The sequence below is a fragment of the Poromitra crassiceps genome (genome assembly GCF_964638095.1).
Source record: "Poromitra crassiceps genome assembly, chromosome: 30".
Lineage (NCBI taxonomy): Eukaryota > Metazoa > Chordata > Actinopteri > Beryciformes > Melamphaidae > Poromitra > Poromitra crassiceps.
In genome coordinates this window covers 9068670-9085433 of record NC_139652.1, presented here as the reverse complement: position 1 = coordinate 9085433, position 16764 = coordinate 9068670, and the positions used below count along the sequence as shown (strand labels likewise).

The 16764-nt window shown below is 42.1% G+C and overlaps 1 protein-coding gene across 1 annotated transcript in view; it reads left to right on the top strand.

The window, feature by feature from the left end:
* crabp1a (cellular retinoic acid binding protein 1a) overlaps positions 1-16394 on the top strand; it is a 26641-nt gene extending 10247 nt beyond the window's left edge. Inside the window, exons 3-4 of the mRNA XM_083662891.1 lie at positions 11153-11266; positions 15992-16394. Of these exons, the coding sequence (XP_083519017.1) occupies positions 11153-11266; positions 15992-16042 (165 nt within the window). The 3' untranslated portion in view covers positions 16043-16394. The remainder of the gene's footprint in view (positions 1-11152; positions 11267-15991) is intronic.
* Positions 16395-16764: the final 370 nt, after the last annotated feature.

Below are 16764 nucleotides of genomic sequence, written 5' to 3'. Positions count from 1 at the left end.
GAGACGAGATGGATGGGAGTTTCTCTCCAAGCCGCTCCAGGCCCAGAGGGGGAATTCTCACACCCGTTCTAGAATACAGTATTACTGAAGTCTTCATCATCACACTGATCAGGCAAATACAAACAGTTCAATCAGGAGAGACTAGAGACCAGTGAATGAATAAAATGAAATGTATTACAATAGCTAATGAATGATGCATTACAGAATATATGATGAGAATGAGGTATTGTTAATAGTCTTTGGTGCTTAGACAGCACAGGGAGATAATGAGATAGAGCTGCACCAGCCCAGAGCAGCAGCCAGATAGATCCGCCTGTAGAGTCTAGATACTGGTGGTGGTGATGATGGTGATGCCTCAGCCTCTCCTTCTGAAACTGAGGAGACTCTTCAGACTGAAGGATCTGATGAGTCTGCGAAAACTGGGTGGAGAAGGAGAGGTGGAGGGTGCGAGAGTGTCAGCAGCAAAGTTGGGAGGCTGAACGAGATCGAAAAAAGCATATTTAGGACGACAACAGCCATGTGATTGGCTTAGAATGGGGGTGAAAAGCCAATGTGATAGGCTTACAAATGGAGGTGTGTGGGGTGAGAGGTGATGTGACGCTATGCTATTGGATAAAAGAGACCATGCAGCAAACAGCTGATTATTCAATGAAGCCCGGAAGTTGACAGGTTTATTTTGAGCATGTGAGCAGATTTGAAGGGGTGGAGTGAACTGAGGAAGCATAAAGTGCAGATTATAGTCTTCCTGACTGAACTTTCGTTAGAACTTAATTTACATATTCTGGTTCGTGAAAAAAGAATAAGAAAAAAAAAGACAGCTCTTCGACCTCTACACAGGTTTGGAAGTAACCTAAAGGAAAATCGATATAATCACTTTTGAGAATTTCAATGTCTTAGAAATGGTTGGAACTCATAACAAGTATCCAGTAACGTAAAAAAAAGTCTGGAAATGAAGTACTGTTTCCCTGAGCCTCTGTGTACACTGTTGGGAATATTAGCCTGTAGTCATAGCTGTAAAACAAACAATATATCTACAATGAAGGAAAAAGTGTAGAAAAAATACAAGACTGTGTTCTGTTACATGCAGTATGAGCGACCTGGTTTCATAAGAGGCGTACATGTATCCCTCAATACGACCTGGATGTTTTATGTCAACTATGTAATGAATAGGTTGTGTACAGTTAGGTAAGGCGGATTACCCAGTGTGATTCTTGTGCCTGATAAAGTCCATGTGAAATTCGGCGTATAGTGTTGGGGGTAACTCATTACAAAAGTAACATATTACATGTAATATATTACTTTCAGCAGTAACTCAGTAATATAACGTATTACAATATGATTTCAGTAATATTATACCAGTTACTTTGTCAAGTAACTCAATTTACAAATTGAGTTACATTATTTTTGTCAAAGCACATATTATAAAAAAAAAAAAGATACAATCATTTCCTAATCAAATTGTGTAGTTTTATGCAAATAACCACTATAGATGACAATAACAAAGGAAAAGGATGGTTTTACACTGACTTCAAGACGGTTGAAATTATTTTTTGGGATGTTCCAGGGTGCCGATGTCATTCTGCTACTGCAGTTATTTTGATGAAAGTAATGCAAAAGTAGTGTAACAAGTAACAGGTTATTGTAAAGTAACTTATTACTTTCAAATTAAAGTAACTATTAATGTAGTATATTACATTTTGAAAGTAACTTGCCCAACACGGTATATAAAATATTAGCATCACCTTCCCAATATTAAGTCCCACCTCCTTTTTTACACATGTAAAATTTGTCTCAATTGCGTGAAAGCAAATGCTTAAAAATCCTCTGTTGATTTGTTTTGATTTCTTCATCATCAAAGTAATTAGCTAAATTAATAAAAGACCAGGATTCGTCTTGTCAGTCCATTTCAAAAAGTGATTTGGCCTGTTTACCTTACAGGGCAATGTTACTACTTAGTGTTACTTAAATTACTTAACTAATCATATCAATCATCATTCTTTGTCATCAAGATCCAATAATTCAATAAAAATAATAGATTACGTTTTGAAATCTCAATTTGTAAGAAACTGTGACTGTTAATTATAAATGTTTTGCAAATGATTTCGCCCTGTCCAGTGTTGGGCAAGTTACTTTCAAAATGTAATATACTAGATATTACTAGTTACTTTCATTTGAAAGTAATAAGTTACTTCCCAATATTACTTTCTGTGTAGAGTAACTTGTTACTTATTACACTACTTTTGCATTACTTTTACCAAAACAACAGCAGCAGCAGATTGACATCGCTGCCCTAGGACCATCCCGAAAAATAATTTCAACTGCCTTGAAACCGCCAGTGTAAACAATCTAAGATTCTAAATGTTATTCTTTTCCTTTGTTATTGTCATCTATTTGGCTATTTGCATAAAACCACAGTTTGATTAGGAAATGATTGTATCTTTTTTTAAATAGTGCTTTGATTAAAAAAATATATAACTCATAAATATATAACTTGAGTTACTTGACAAAGTAACTGGTATAATATTACTGAAATCCTATAAGTGATAAGTTATATTTCTGAGTTACTGCTAAAAGTAATGTATTACATGTAATATGTTACTTTTGTAATGAGTTACCCCCAACACTGGCCCTGTCATAGATACGTGGGTAAGCTTCTCCATGTGATGAACGTCATTTTGTTTATCAGACCGAATAATGTTATTGCAACAGATGGTGTCTTGAAAGTTGAGGAATTTAGAGACACTACGTCATGACAGAACCATGGTGCCTGCTGTCATGACAGAACCATGGTGCCTGCTGTCATGACAGAACCATGGTGCCTGCTTCAATTGAGAGAACGAGGATCTAAATTAGAAAATGCCTTTAATAAAATAAGCTGTCATTGACTGGCCAGTGGCTGACATCTGTTTATTGCAACGGCCTCGCTCTGTGCTTAGCAACCCCAGATCCCCGGCTACATTTTTCCTCTCACCGGGGAGAAGTGGAGCCTTGTTTAGTATCAGCAGGTCACTCCGGATAACTCACATGGAGACGCGGTGTCCCGTCACACAGAGGTTTATCTTACACAAATCTGACCAGCAGATACTTCCTTTGTCCTTTTCCTTTGTGAAACAAGACTCGTTATTAGTGGCTTATTACTCTGTAATTGCTGTCATCTAAACATTGATATAAAACTATGTGTGGATCCCAATGGGGCGTTGTAAGATGTTCTGAAGTTCATGGACAAATAACAAATTAGATTATGTGGAAAAATTGCATGATCAAAGAGGATGGATCCCTTATGACATGACAAATTTCTCACGGAGAAATTTGTTCTCATGGTTTATCATAAGGCTTATGATAAACCATGAGAACAAATTTCTCCGTGAGACTGGCAGTCATTTCCTGCTTTGTTGGTGTCAGTGGTGAACATGGTTTTTTACCCAGCAGTCCACAGTCTCTTATGAACACTCTTCTGGGCTGAGGTCTGGTGACTGAGGGAGACCACAACATCTCATAAGGAACTACATAAGGACTACTTATGTAGTCCTTGTAATGTAGAGTCACACATTTTATTTTACTGCATGCCTGCTGTATTACTGAACTGCTCCTCCGTCTCTTAATAGTTCCAGGAAGTACGTTTCATTGCATAAAATAATGCAGATAATATACAATTTGTTTAACCCATTGATACCTGATGCAGCATTTGTGTGTATATCCCACATTTGTGTGTGTATCCCTTTAAGACCGCGAACCGCTTTGACGCGGTTCGCTGTCTTAAAGGGATACACACACAAATGCTGCATCAGGTATCAATGGGTTAAACGTCTTACTTACCCTTTCAAAGTACATCACAAATGGTCCATTCTGCTGCAACTCTACAGAGCTGGTAATCCAGAACCTTACTTCCGTGAACTATTCGACAGTGTTGGGCAAGTTACTTTCAAAATGTAATATACTAAATATTACTAGTTACTTTCATTTGAAAGTAATAAGTTACTTCCCAATATTACTTTCTGTGTACAGTAACTCGTTACGTTACTTATTACACTACTTTTGCATTACTTTTACCAAAACAACAGCAGCAGCAGAATGACATCGCCGCCCTAGGACCATCCTGAAAAATAATTTCAACTGCCTTGAAACCGCCAGTGTAAACAATCTAAGATTCTAAATGTTATTCTTTTCCTTTGTTATTGTCATAGTGGTTATTTGCATAAAAACACAGTTTGATTAGGAAATGATTGTAACTTTTTTTAAATATCTGCTTTGATTTTTTTTTTAATTACTCAATTTCTAACTTGAGTTACTTGACAAAGTAACTGGTATAATATTATTGAAATCCTATAAGTAATAAGTTATATTACTGAGTTACTGCTAAAAGTAATATATTACTCAAAGTAACTCATTACTTTGGTAATGAGTTACCCCTAACACTGCTATTCGAGGTAAAAAAAAAAACTGGTCCATTGGAGTGAATGGAGATGACGCAGCTCTTATATGCTTCTGACAGGATCCATTATGATGAGAGGGGCAAGGGAAGGCTTATGAAATCTGATCTCGTCTTGATATAGGAAGAGAAGCTGAAATGGTTCATGTAGGCTTAGTAGAACAGAAACAGAAGCCCTGTGTCTCTGTGAAGGACTTGTCATGGAAATTAAATATAAAGCCATATTAGATTTTCCCAAAACAGAACTCGCTACTTTCTGATACGAAATGAGATGTGGAATTGTATGCCACAAAGTAACAAGTAAAAAGGGGACAGCGAAGCGAGACGAGATCAGGAAATTCTACCCCCCCCCCCGGCCACAGAGAGGTCAAAGGTCATGGCCCAGGCTACAGAACAGCACACCTGGAGCTGGTTGGGATTCAGTGTCTTTCTCAAGGACACATCAGCGGGGCGGGATGCTTGACGTCCTCCGGCTGAAAAATAACAATTTCAGTTTGAAAGAAGTGAGCGGTGTGCTGCTGCAATATGCCGATTCAGCGGAATATGCCAACTTTCAGGGAGAACAGGCTGCAGTGTCTGTTGCACCGCTAGCAGAGGATGGTTGCGTAACGGATCCAGGATGGGCGAGTCGTTGACAGCTTCCACTGCTTTTCTCACCGCTGGAGGAATCTGGGCTTTGTGGATCAGGACATTCGTATTCTTGAAGTCAGGGGAAAACACATCCTGGGTGAAAGTGATCCTCGAGGCTGTCCGTTTATGTTAACAAGGTTAACGGTGATGTCTATCGGACGATCTCTAGAAGAAAATATTATGATCAAGTTGAAATGAAGGGTAAATGTTACATATCTGTTTAGGAAAGCTCTGTGTTGTTTAATAAAGAACAGACAGTTACATCCACTGTTAGTATATATTGAGTAAATAAATGTGTTCAAGATTGTCAATACATTAAAATAATAGATTGTCAATCAATTAAAATTAGCATTAATGGCTGATACAAATGGGATAAAAAACGGGGGGGAAATATTAGAAAGATTGTCAATAAATTCAATAAAGTATAATGATGAGTTTTGCTTTTGTGCAAGCAACTATATTGTCAAGTAGGAGAGTCGCATATTTCAATTGGTTTCAATTCACAACAGTTTGGAATGAAACTTTTCCATTATAGAACAATAACTATAATGCAGTTGACTGATCGACTTTTTGACATTTCACAAAAGGCTAAAAACATGTCGTCTAGTCATGACACGACGGTATTGAAACAGCACACACATTGTTGTGCGACTCTCTCGGAGGAGACAATACAACCGCAGAGTTCCTTTGCCGGTCGTTCCCAAACCGGGTGGACAATCTCAAGTTCTGTTCACAAATGTATACGAGAAAAATGACTGTACTGGAAAAGTGACCCTAGAAATTCTTGGGCAATGGAACTGAAGTGGTATTCATGCTTTGCGGAGAGAAAACACGTGGAAAGGGGAAAATGTGTAATTGCCTGCATGCACATTAAATCAATATAATTCAACCGAGAGCCGAGGATATTTGAGATAGATATTTGATGGAAACCACAAAGCACTTCTGCGTATGTGTGCAGAACAGAACGCACTAAATGGTTTGATCTCTGTCTGTCCAAATGACACCGATGAATATGCACAATTCAGACAACGATGGTACATTTTGGAGATATCATTCACAAATGGAACTGTCAAACCGAGTAATTTTGACTATACTGAAGCAGCATTCAACAGCTAAAATCTCAAATATTGATGAACTAACGTTACATGTTGCAGTCAGAGAGAGCAGACATGACCTAATTTGGATCCCGGGAGTCGGGCTCCTTCTGTCTGGGCCCTGGGGCATGCTGGGTGGTGGTGGGTGGGGCTAGACGGCTATCAGCGCCACAGCTTTCTGCCACAGTGACGCCTCGCTGTGAGGAGGCAGACCAGACCTTGTTGTTATCACACATTCACCAGCTCCTTCTGTTTAGGCTTAAAATGCTATTTGAGCGTCTTGGCATTCAGTCGTGGAAAAGAAATCATGTTGTTGGTGATAGATTATTTGGTCTCTATGCTACGTTCACACCGCAAACCTTTGTGCCCAATTCTGATTTATTGCTTTTTTTGGTTAACCGTTCACACTATCTTTCATTTAAAATGGACTAAAAGTGGTGTCTGTCTGTGGGCTCAGTGTCAGTCACGATTTGTGACAGAAGTGATGTCATCATCAGTGATGTCATCAGTGATGTCATCATTGATGTCGCTCGAGCAACTGTCTGTGGGCTCGGTGCCAGTCACGATTTGTGACGGAAGTGATGTCACTTGGCAATTGTGATGTCATCAGTGATGTCACTTGAACAGTGGCGAACAGTTGCACGATGGCGCCCTTGGCGGTGTCTGTCTGTCTGTCTGTCAGTCACGATTTTGGGAGCCCACAGAACGGGGGGCGATTTCCATAACTGCAGGCATGGCGCAGTAGGGTTTGGCTGAGGCCGGGCCGGTCGCCTCCGTGTGGTTAGAAGGTGGATTACACGCTGATCCGTGCCTGGCAAAGAGCACAGAGCTGATTAACACCGCCGCAAAGTTCAAAAGCTCCCTCTAATCTGACGGATTGTCGAGGGATCAGACGGCCTCCTCTCCTGTTCAGAGGAGGAAGTGATAAGCAGTGTTGGGCAAGTTACTTTCAAAATGTAATATACTACATATTACTAGTTACTTTCATTTTAAAGTAATAAGTTACTTTACAATATTACTTTCTGTGTAGAGTAACTCGTTATGAAAATACTTTTGCATTACTTTTACCAAAACAACAGCAGCAGCAGAATGACATCGCTGCCCCAGAACGATCCTGAAAAATAATTTCAACCGCCTTGAAATCAGTGTAAACAATCCAAAATTCTAAATGTTATTCTTTTCCTTTGTTATTGTCATCTATAGTGCATCTATTTGCATAAAAACACACAGTTTGATTAGGAAATAATTGTATCTTTTTTAAATATGTGCTTTGATTTGATCAAATATAACTCAATTTGTAACTTGAGTTACTTGACAAAGTAACTGGTATAATATTACTGAAATCCTATAAGTAATAAGTTATATTACTTAGTTACTGCTAAAAGTAATATATTACATGTAATATGTTACTTTTGTAATGAGTTACCCCCAACACTGGTGATTATACACCTGCTCTGCATGGATGGATGGAGGTGTTTATAGAGGGCCAGGAGTTTGTGCTACCTTCTTCTAGTGTCCCTGTGTCACCGGCCATTTAGTCGGGCCTGGCTCACAGAGTTGGCATGCAGCCTCTCCTCTCTCTCTCTAACCCAGAGGGGTTTCATAATTCACTTGGCTGATTCTAACCAGTGGGCTAGCTCGGGGTTATACAGAGGAAGCCGTGGAAGTGATCCTGAAAGCTGTAGTTCCTTTGAATGGCCACTTGAAGCTGGAGCCCTTAGGGAGTCGTACCCCGTTCACCCGCATGTCAAAATACCCCACTTTGTAACCGTGATTAATCATGTTTAATATAGCTAATGTCACCTTTCATAACAACTGTACAGGGGCTGATTTGATGCTCACCCGCAGTAAAATAGATGATAGAAAAGACTATGTTTTGGGGGTGATTGACAGGTCGCCTGTCCAGTGATCGCACAGCTTAGAGGATCAAAGGACCAATAGCAGGCGGAGCTGTGGCTCTGGGAAACCCCTCGTCTCGTGCCGTCTCGCGTGAGCTGCGCAAGAACCCCAAGATGGCGACTATACATCACAAAACTATACATCACATCGCTTATATTTTTGAAATTCTGAGTGAGAGCAGAAGTAGCTCAAGAGTTTGATGTATAATATATGCATGTCGTGTTAAAGTTGTGTGAATTGTTGCCGTTTTTAAAATGTAAACAGAGTCAGACACTCAAAGCCTCCCAAAGCTCAGGCTCCATAGGGTTCCATTGCCGTTGCCACCTATGTGACGCGTTTTGATGACCAAAATGCTGCTCGGCTGATCCCTCGTATAGGCTTCTCAGATTGCAAATTATAGTGAGCAACCACTGACAGGAGAAACAGCGTGAGCAGCACACAGTGTGAAGAGATGAGTTGAAGGGGGAGCGAGCCTGTTATTTTGGGCACTGAAAGAAGCCATTTTGTTAAACAAGACGAGAAAAAGAGCTTAAAACCATGCAGGAAAGGAGATGTTCTCCCACTTAGCTTTAGACGCTCTCTTTGTGTTGGAGAAGCGATGGGGACAGTCAAGTCAATTCTGTGGTGCAACTTGGACTCAACTGGAGCCAACAGCAGCAGATGCTCCAATAAGTATCTCGTTAGAAAGAGACAGAGAAAACAAGATGTCCTAAAACAAATGCCTCAGACAAATAGTGTGTGTGTGTGTGTGTGTGTGTGTGTGTGTGTGTGTGTGTGTGTGTGTGTGTGTGTGTGTGTGTGTGTGTGTGTGTGTGTGTGTGTGTGTGTGTGTGTTTATGTGTGTGTTTATCTGTGAGTTAGTGTGCAATAGAGAGAATGAGAGAGCAAATCCATCCAAGTCAGTGCCAGAGACTGATGCTCGAATGGGGCCGTGGCTAATGGGACTTTTCTGGGTTCTGGCTTTATTGGGAAGAAGGGAGAAGAAAAAACAGAGAGGAGGGAGTGTGTGTGTGTGTGTGTGTGTGTGTGTGCGTGCGTGCGTGCGTGTGTGCGTGCGTGCGTGCGTGCGTGCGTGTGTGTGTGTGTGTGTGTGTGCCAGAGAGAGAGAGAGAGAGAGAGAGGGGGGAGGGAGAGGGAGAGGGAGAGGAAGAGCTGTACAAAAGCCCCTGTGCTGTTCAGCTCGGCTCAGTCTGAGGACGGCGGCCCACAGGGACCCGTGATGGCTTCCCTTACCTTTGATATGGTGATTAACATTTTGCCTGGAAAGAAAGTGAGGCTCCATCCAAACGACACTGCGGTGCTGAAAATATACACTTCTCTTATTTTCAACAGGACAAATGATCAGACAGAAATGCCCACGAGCAACACTGCAAATACACTATTTTACCGGCAGGAAAAACAATCCCCGGTTTTCAAAATAAAAGCCACTGCTCGGTGCGCAGAGCCGGATTCTGCGCTTGAGTTGGATGAAGCTATGCTGCTTTGATCAGTTGCAGGCCTTGGAGCGGGATCACAGCAGTTTGGAAAGGAAAATGCAGCTGGTTTATTGACGAGAAAAACACACTTGAACTGTGGGAGAATATCATAAGTGTCTGATAGCAGCATTCTATAAGCCAAACAGTTATGAATGTGTTGATAGCAGGCTATAGCCTACAGTATTCACCTCATGTTCCAACACAGGGGTCAGCCAGTTACTTCTTATTGTGTTGACACGTCCTGTGACAGTACAGTACTATAGTGAGCAGGTAAACCAGACGGTGTTTTGAACAGGAAGTCATAACACACCTGGGTCAAGTGGGCGGGGCTACATATTGGTGAATATGGCATTTTGACTCTCTGGATTGAGGAAAGCCAACATGCGGGGTTGAGGAAACTATATTCTAAAACAGCTGAAAACAAAGCAGACTGTATGACTGCTTAGTTTGAAGTGGACAATCATTATAGGAAATAAAAGAAGATGCTAATGTCCCCTAAACTGACCAAAACCATAAATCATCGAGCACAAATTAGCACTACCGGTCTCATCGGACCTAATTCTTTATGAATTGCTAACTCTGATAGGCAATTTGAGTCAATTAGCCTACTCCAAAAGAAATTAGTCCAGAAGTCAAAATCTGACTAGCGCGTGTAAAACTCATTATTAATATGGAAGGAAAATAGCAGAGAGGGAGACCTTGACCTACTGAAAGCTCAGAAGATTTTATGTTGTCTTTGCAGACTGCTGAATATAATTTCGAGTTGGAAAATATAACCTATGCATTCTAAAGTTCAACTTATAGCGTCAAACGCCCAACAGATCAAATTTGTGATAAAACAGAGTTTGATAGTTTTTCAGCTATCTTAAACATCAAGGTTTTGGTTTCAGTCCCTCGTAATCAAAAGGCTAGATAGAGCCGAGATATTCAATAATCATGGAGGAAGAAATCCACTAATCGCTTTGGATAAAAGAGGTCGGTGGTTCGATTCCCGGCTCCTCCAGTCTGCATGTCGAAGTGTCCTTGGGCAAGACACTGAACCCCCAAATTGCTCCCGTTGGTGTGCCAGCACCCTGCGTGGTAACCTGCCGCCATCGGTGTGTGAATGGGTGAATGTACACCATTTACCATCTATTACTCAGTATCTATTACTCTTCCTTGAGACCACCTGTCAATCAAACAGTGTGGGCAGGACTGAGACGTCTTTTTCCTTGGATTTTCTGTCGATGAAGTTTAAGTTTCTGTTCGTGATGTTCTTTTCTTTGTCTGTTCAGCCATCACTGCTCGTGCTAATGACCTAGGACTTCTGTTTATTCCAAAGAAACCGCTGTTGATGCTGCTGCGGGAAACGTACAACGCATCACTTCCTGTGCGCAAGAGGATTGTGAAAGACCGACCCGACACCGGATGTTTGGAACAAAGAATAATGAAACTTTCATGAACTATATGGGTCACTATTTTGTCTTATCAGTCGGCGATAGTGAGTTGCAAAACAAGACATTTGACTTCTATGTAAAAAGTCATGTATTGTTGCTTTAAGATACACCTTGCGGATGCGTCATCGCCGTCATCACTGACCTGGACCAGGACAGTGTGACCTTTCATTCTGTTTGTCCCACCCGCAGAGCCTCGCCACCTGGGAGACGGAGAACAAGATGCGCTGTCAGCAGACTCTGGTGGATGGTGACGGACCCAAAACCTACTGGACCAGGGAGCTGAGAGGCGACGAGCTCATACTGGTGAGTGCTCATAAAATGATTAATCTTCATCTAGCCCCCCCGCCCGGGCCACTCGATAGAGGCCACTCATAAAGTAACAAGATAATACACAACTGTCATTTCAGGCCGAGGTCCTAGTGTCCCTCAAAAAAAACAGAGACCATTTCAAAAATGATTTAAAAAAATTAATTCCCCAAACAATTTTTCAATTTAAAATCAATTCAACTTACTAAGCTTTGCTCTCTCTCCCTGCTCATAATAACCATACAGATGAATGTCCCGCACGGTGCATGAAGTAATACAGAGGCAATAGAGAGATGTGTATGGTGGGTCTGTTCTGAGGCTTGTGTGCAGCAGCTGGGAGGACGTCAGATGCATTAAGATGGGATTTGAAAGCAGCCGCGGTGTTCCTCTCTGTATGAGAGATGGGTAATAAACGGAGGCAGGGAGTGTATGAAGCCACCCTGGAGATTCATCTAGAAAGGAAATGAGAGAGGCCGTTTCCCAAGGAGCCCAGCTTTCATCCTCCCCACAGAGAGACGTGAAAGGAGAACAAGAGGAGCTGCTACGCTGACATTGCACTCGGCTAATACCCCCCGTATTTAGCCAGATTAATATGGGTAGGAGTCATCCCCCCCCCCCCCCCCCCCCCTCCCCGAACGATGTGCAGGGGGGGGGTGCAGGGCAACGAACAGTTCTCAGGAACCCTGCATCAACATCTTTGCCCTCTCAATGCTCGACGCTCCCACGGTCCGCTTCCAACGTGTTTGTCAGATGAAGCAGAGTAGAGCAGAGCCGAGGGTAACCAAAATCCACAGCTCGAGTGACATCGCTGATGATGTCCCAACGCGTATGACATCATCAGTGCCTATGACATCACCAGTGATGTCATAAGATGATTTTGGTCAATAATTATCACTGATGATGTCACATTGTCACAATGTCTATGACATCATGTTGCATAATGCAGTGGGCAGAAGAGCAGAAACAGCTTTTACCTATTTGAATAATATCCTTGACGCTGTTTTAGTATTTATTTACTATGAGTTACACGACACCTCTGGTGACACGTTGACCCGGCTGCTATTGGAGAGGGATGTGTCCGAGCTGTGACAGCAGCTGAGTGTCTGTGTGGACGACCGGGGACCATCCAGTGACAGCAGCTGAGTGTCTGTGTGGACGACCGGGGACCAGCCAGTGACAGCAGCTGAGTGTCTGTGTGGACGCCCCCCCCCCCCCCCCCCACACACACACACACACTTGCCCCACTTCTAAATATCGATTTCTAATTTCTAAATATCTAAACTTGTCCCTCACATGTGACACACAGATCAGATCAGACGATTTCTGATCAGAGTGAACAGCAAAAAGCTGCACGGAGTTGCATTTATTTATTTATTTTGACCTCACAAAAGTTCCCGGAAGTAAGGTTCTGGATTAAGCAGCGCTGTCGAGGTGCAGCAAATTGTGATGTACTTTGAGAGGGTCAGATGTTTAAAGAATCCAATTGTATATTATCAGCTTTATTTGATGCATTCAAACGTAGTGTGAGCCCCCCTTCCTGGCTGTTCATTGGCTACATGAGTCATGCATTTTGGACCTCCTCTGGCGCCACTCTCTTACTAGATGGCTCTGGATGACATCATCTTAGAGGAGATATGAACAGCCATCTGAAGAATGAGATCTAATTGAGCATGAAGGCCTGCAGCCATAAACAGACCCGCACAGACTCTGACCGACTGAAACAATCACAGCGACACACAGAAGAGCGGTGGGATCAGATATTGGTTTGTGGTAATGTCTCCCACTGCCAATATGATGGAGGATTCTCCTTGACCACATCAGCTACATGTGAAAAAGTGCATGTGCAAGATGCATTAAATAGGGATTGCACCTGTTTTTTCTAACAGGTGCACAGATGCAGACAATTTTTTTTTTTGTGATTTTATTTTTATTGTTTTATATGTCCCCTATTTTCCCCCTATAATTGTTTTATGTTTTTTCATATATGCTGTAATCAGGGCGTCCTTGAAAACGAGAGCTTCCTCTCACCCCCCCCCCCCCATTAAAAAAAGGAATCCTTGCAACTTTATTAATTGGTTTATTAAATAGTTGTAAATTGTTTTGTAAGTTACATTGTGTGTCCCAGATGCTCCCCAAAGAAAAGGTCCGGTGAAAGTTTAGTGTCACATGGTACCTAATTCAATTCTGTATGTAAGAATTCTGATTTGACCATATGGCAAAACCAATCCCATCTTGACCCACAAAATAAAGGACACAACGACATCGGTGCAGTTTCCAACATCTGCTCATAAACTCATACACCCGATTAAAAGTAAAAAAAATGTTAAGTGATGCGACATGATCTCTTTGAATGCTCCAGAGGAATAAATTGTGGAATGTGGTATTGATTAAATATCACACTGTTAAAAAATCCTGGAAGAATGTTCTGCCTCGCAAGCAAAAAAACAAAACAGCCATGAGTCACGACTGCTCCCAGACAGCCTCGGTCCATTGGGACAAAGAAGAGGGAGAAGCCAAAACAAACACTGTCTGGACCTGGATCCTATCTCTCCGTCTCCAAGGAAGCCTCCAGACACCCAGACAATTGAACCATTGCAGCGTCGCAGCTCCAGACTCAAAGGAGGACTAACGATCATAATGCAATGGTCTGATTGTCTGTGGCAGTTCACACTGTAAGTGGGGCACATTTCCATAAGATTTGCATGTTCCATTTAATTGGTTTTTAGTCTGAAAACACTAATTTTCTGCAGCTATATCGGCCTCAAATATCAACTGATGATGGCACATCTGAAATTTCAATTCAGCTGACTTACGCCCGTGTATGAAATGAAGGGGATTGGATCAGCCAGTTATTGAGGGCTTTCTTTTGGTTTCGTCATCGATAGTTTGCAGTATGACCTAGATTGATGGACATAAAGTTGAATGCATGTTATGAAAAATGCAGCAGACCGTATAGGATTTCCTTGACTTTTGGAGTTGTATTTTGACAGTTTTCCTCAAGGCAAGGCAAGGCAACTTTATTTATATAGCGCTTTTCATGCCAAAGGCAATTCAAAGTGCTTTACAGAAATAGAAGAGATAAAACAATACAACAATGGAACACATGAAATTACATCAGATTTTTTTTTACAATCACAGTAAAAAAAAAAAAAGTTATAATAAAAACACAGAGGTGGGAAATACAATAGTAAAATAGTAAGAGTAACTGTGAACTTGCCACATTGTGAAGTTAATGTTTATTTATTGACTTCAGTAACCAGAGCATCCCGGTAGTGTAGCGGTAGATTCCCTGCCTACCAACATGAGGGTCGCAGGTTCGCGCCACGTGTTAACTCCGACTTGGTCGGGGCATCCATACAGGCACGATTGGCTGTGTCTGCGGGTGGGAAGCCGGAGTGCATGTATACTGGTCGCTGCACTAGCGCCTCCTCTGGTCGGTCGGGGCGCCTGTTCGGGGCGGAAGGGAACTGGTGGGAATAGCGTGATCCTCCCACGTGCTACGTCCTGCCGGTGAAGCTCCCCGCCGTCGGGTGAAAAGAAGTGGCTGGCAACTGCACATGTATCGGAGGAAGCACGTGTGTGTCTACGCTCTCCTCAGATCGGCAGAGGGGGTAGCGAGCGACTGGGGCAGCAGGGGGAATTGGCCAAGTACAATTATGGGGGAGAAAATGGGGGACAAATCAGAAAAAAAAGTACTTACTTCAGTAACCAAAAACTATCTTACTCTTCTCATTTTTCAACATCCCGAATTTCCCGTAGGGGATAAATTAAGTGCATCTTAATAATCGTTTAAACAAAGGGGTAAAGCTTTACATTCAGGCGGTGTCTCGTCAGAATTTGGTCATGGGGGAAATCCTCCTGTTCTTCCCAGCCAGTATAGTTAGCATTTAGCTGCTAGCCCAGCTCAGGCAGACAGGATCGGGGATTCAATCCCCGCAGTAAACGCACATCTGAACACACATCTATGTAGAGCCGCAGCACCGTCCTTTGGTGAGTCCGCCCATTGAGATATATGGGGGGTTTTCCCCCAGCGTTTAGTCTTGCGCACCAGCTGCGCGTAGTAACATTTTGTGGGCGTTCCCACACTATCCCAACCTGACTAGCTTGAGGCTAGGTGTGCCCATTCATTTCAATGAGGAAAGCTAAAAAAAAAAGTTGTTGAGCGGAACTGAAGGAATGTAGAAACTGAAGAAATTGAAGAAAAATAATAAACTAGAGAGCATTTTGTGATGGGGTCAGATTGGCTTCCGGCCCCTTGCTCGGACCACCACCCATCCTTGAACTCGGCCTTGATCTCATCTACACACCTGTAAGGTTTTGTCAGCATGATCTTGCACAGTTTTGACAGAATCTGTCGACACACACACACACACACACACACACGTCTCCAAGACCTCATTTTGCCATGATCACTGTTACGTTCCCAAGTTTGACCAGGAGAGAAAGGATGCAACATATAAAACAACAAACCAGGGGACAAAGGAGACAGACAGGTTTTATTTCTAACAATTTCTGACAATCAAGCACAGACACTCCCACGTAACAATCACACACACAAAAACACAGACCCACAAGGTGAAAACTATACCAGCCAGACTGTCGCGGCCGGCCACTAAAGTACACAATGTAAAGTTATATCCTTAACCTTCCCTGCCATCTGAAGATGAGGACTAATGCGCATCATATGGCTGACATATTGAACTTTCTTTGTGTTTCCTGCAGACGTTTGGGGCAGACGACGTAGTGTGCACACGGATTTACTTCCGGGGATGAGACTCCGCAAACCTCACCGGGACAAGACAGAACCTACAGGACAGGAACCCAGCTGGACACACCACGCCTCTATTAAACCCGACAAACCTCTGTCATGCTAACGTGCTACAGTAGCAAATTTGCAATGTTATCCTGTGTAATCTCTCAGCAAAACCTGCATAGTCTCTACGCATACGGTAGCAACGTTTCTGTAACCTGCTCATTTGTGGCGTGTGCTTTGTTTTGCCAGTCCTGCGGTACAGTAGCTAGCTAGCTGCTCGCTGGATGCAACCCTGGTGTCATTTTTGTTTTGGTAGAATTTAGGCGTCAACTGCATCAATTATTAGGCATTCATGTTCAATGACAAGCAACAATAAACCAAAATAAGATGTATTGGAATTTCTTTCTTGACATTTCCAGTTAGCAGAAACCAATCTACTGTATAGGCTACTATACATCTACTGTATAGGCTACTATAGTCACAAGTTTGGACACATCTGATTGAATGTATGTTTTTCATTCTCTTTTAAGCCATTTTGATCTAAAGGCTTATGCTTAATGCTTGAAATTAGTTTCTTAGACAAAAATAAATAGTGAAGTTGATGCCTATGTATGAATTTATTTCCAAAACATTTGACTTTTTCCATCAACGCAAAGGGTATCTCCTTTAAAGAATCAAAAATCTAAGATAGTTTTGATTTGTCTAACATTTTTTGGTGGTAGTCGTGTGATTATTTGGTATA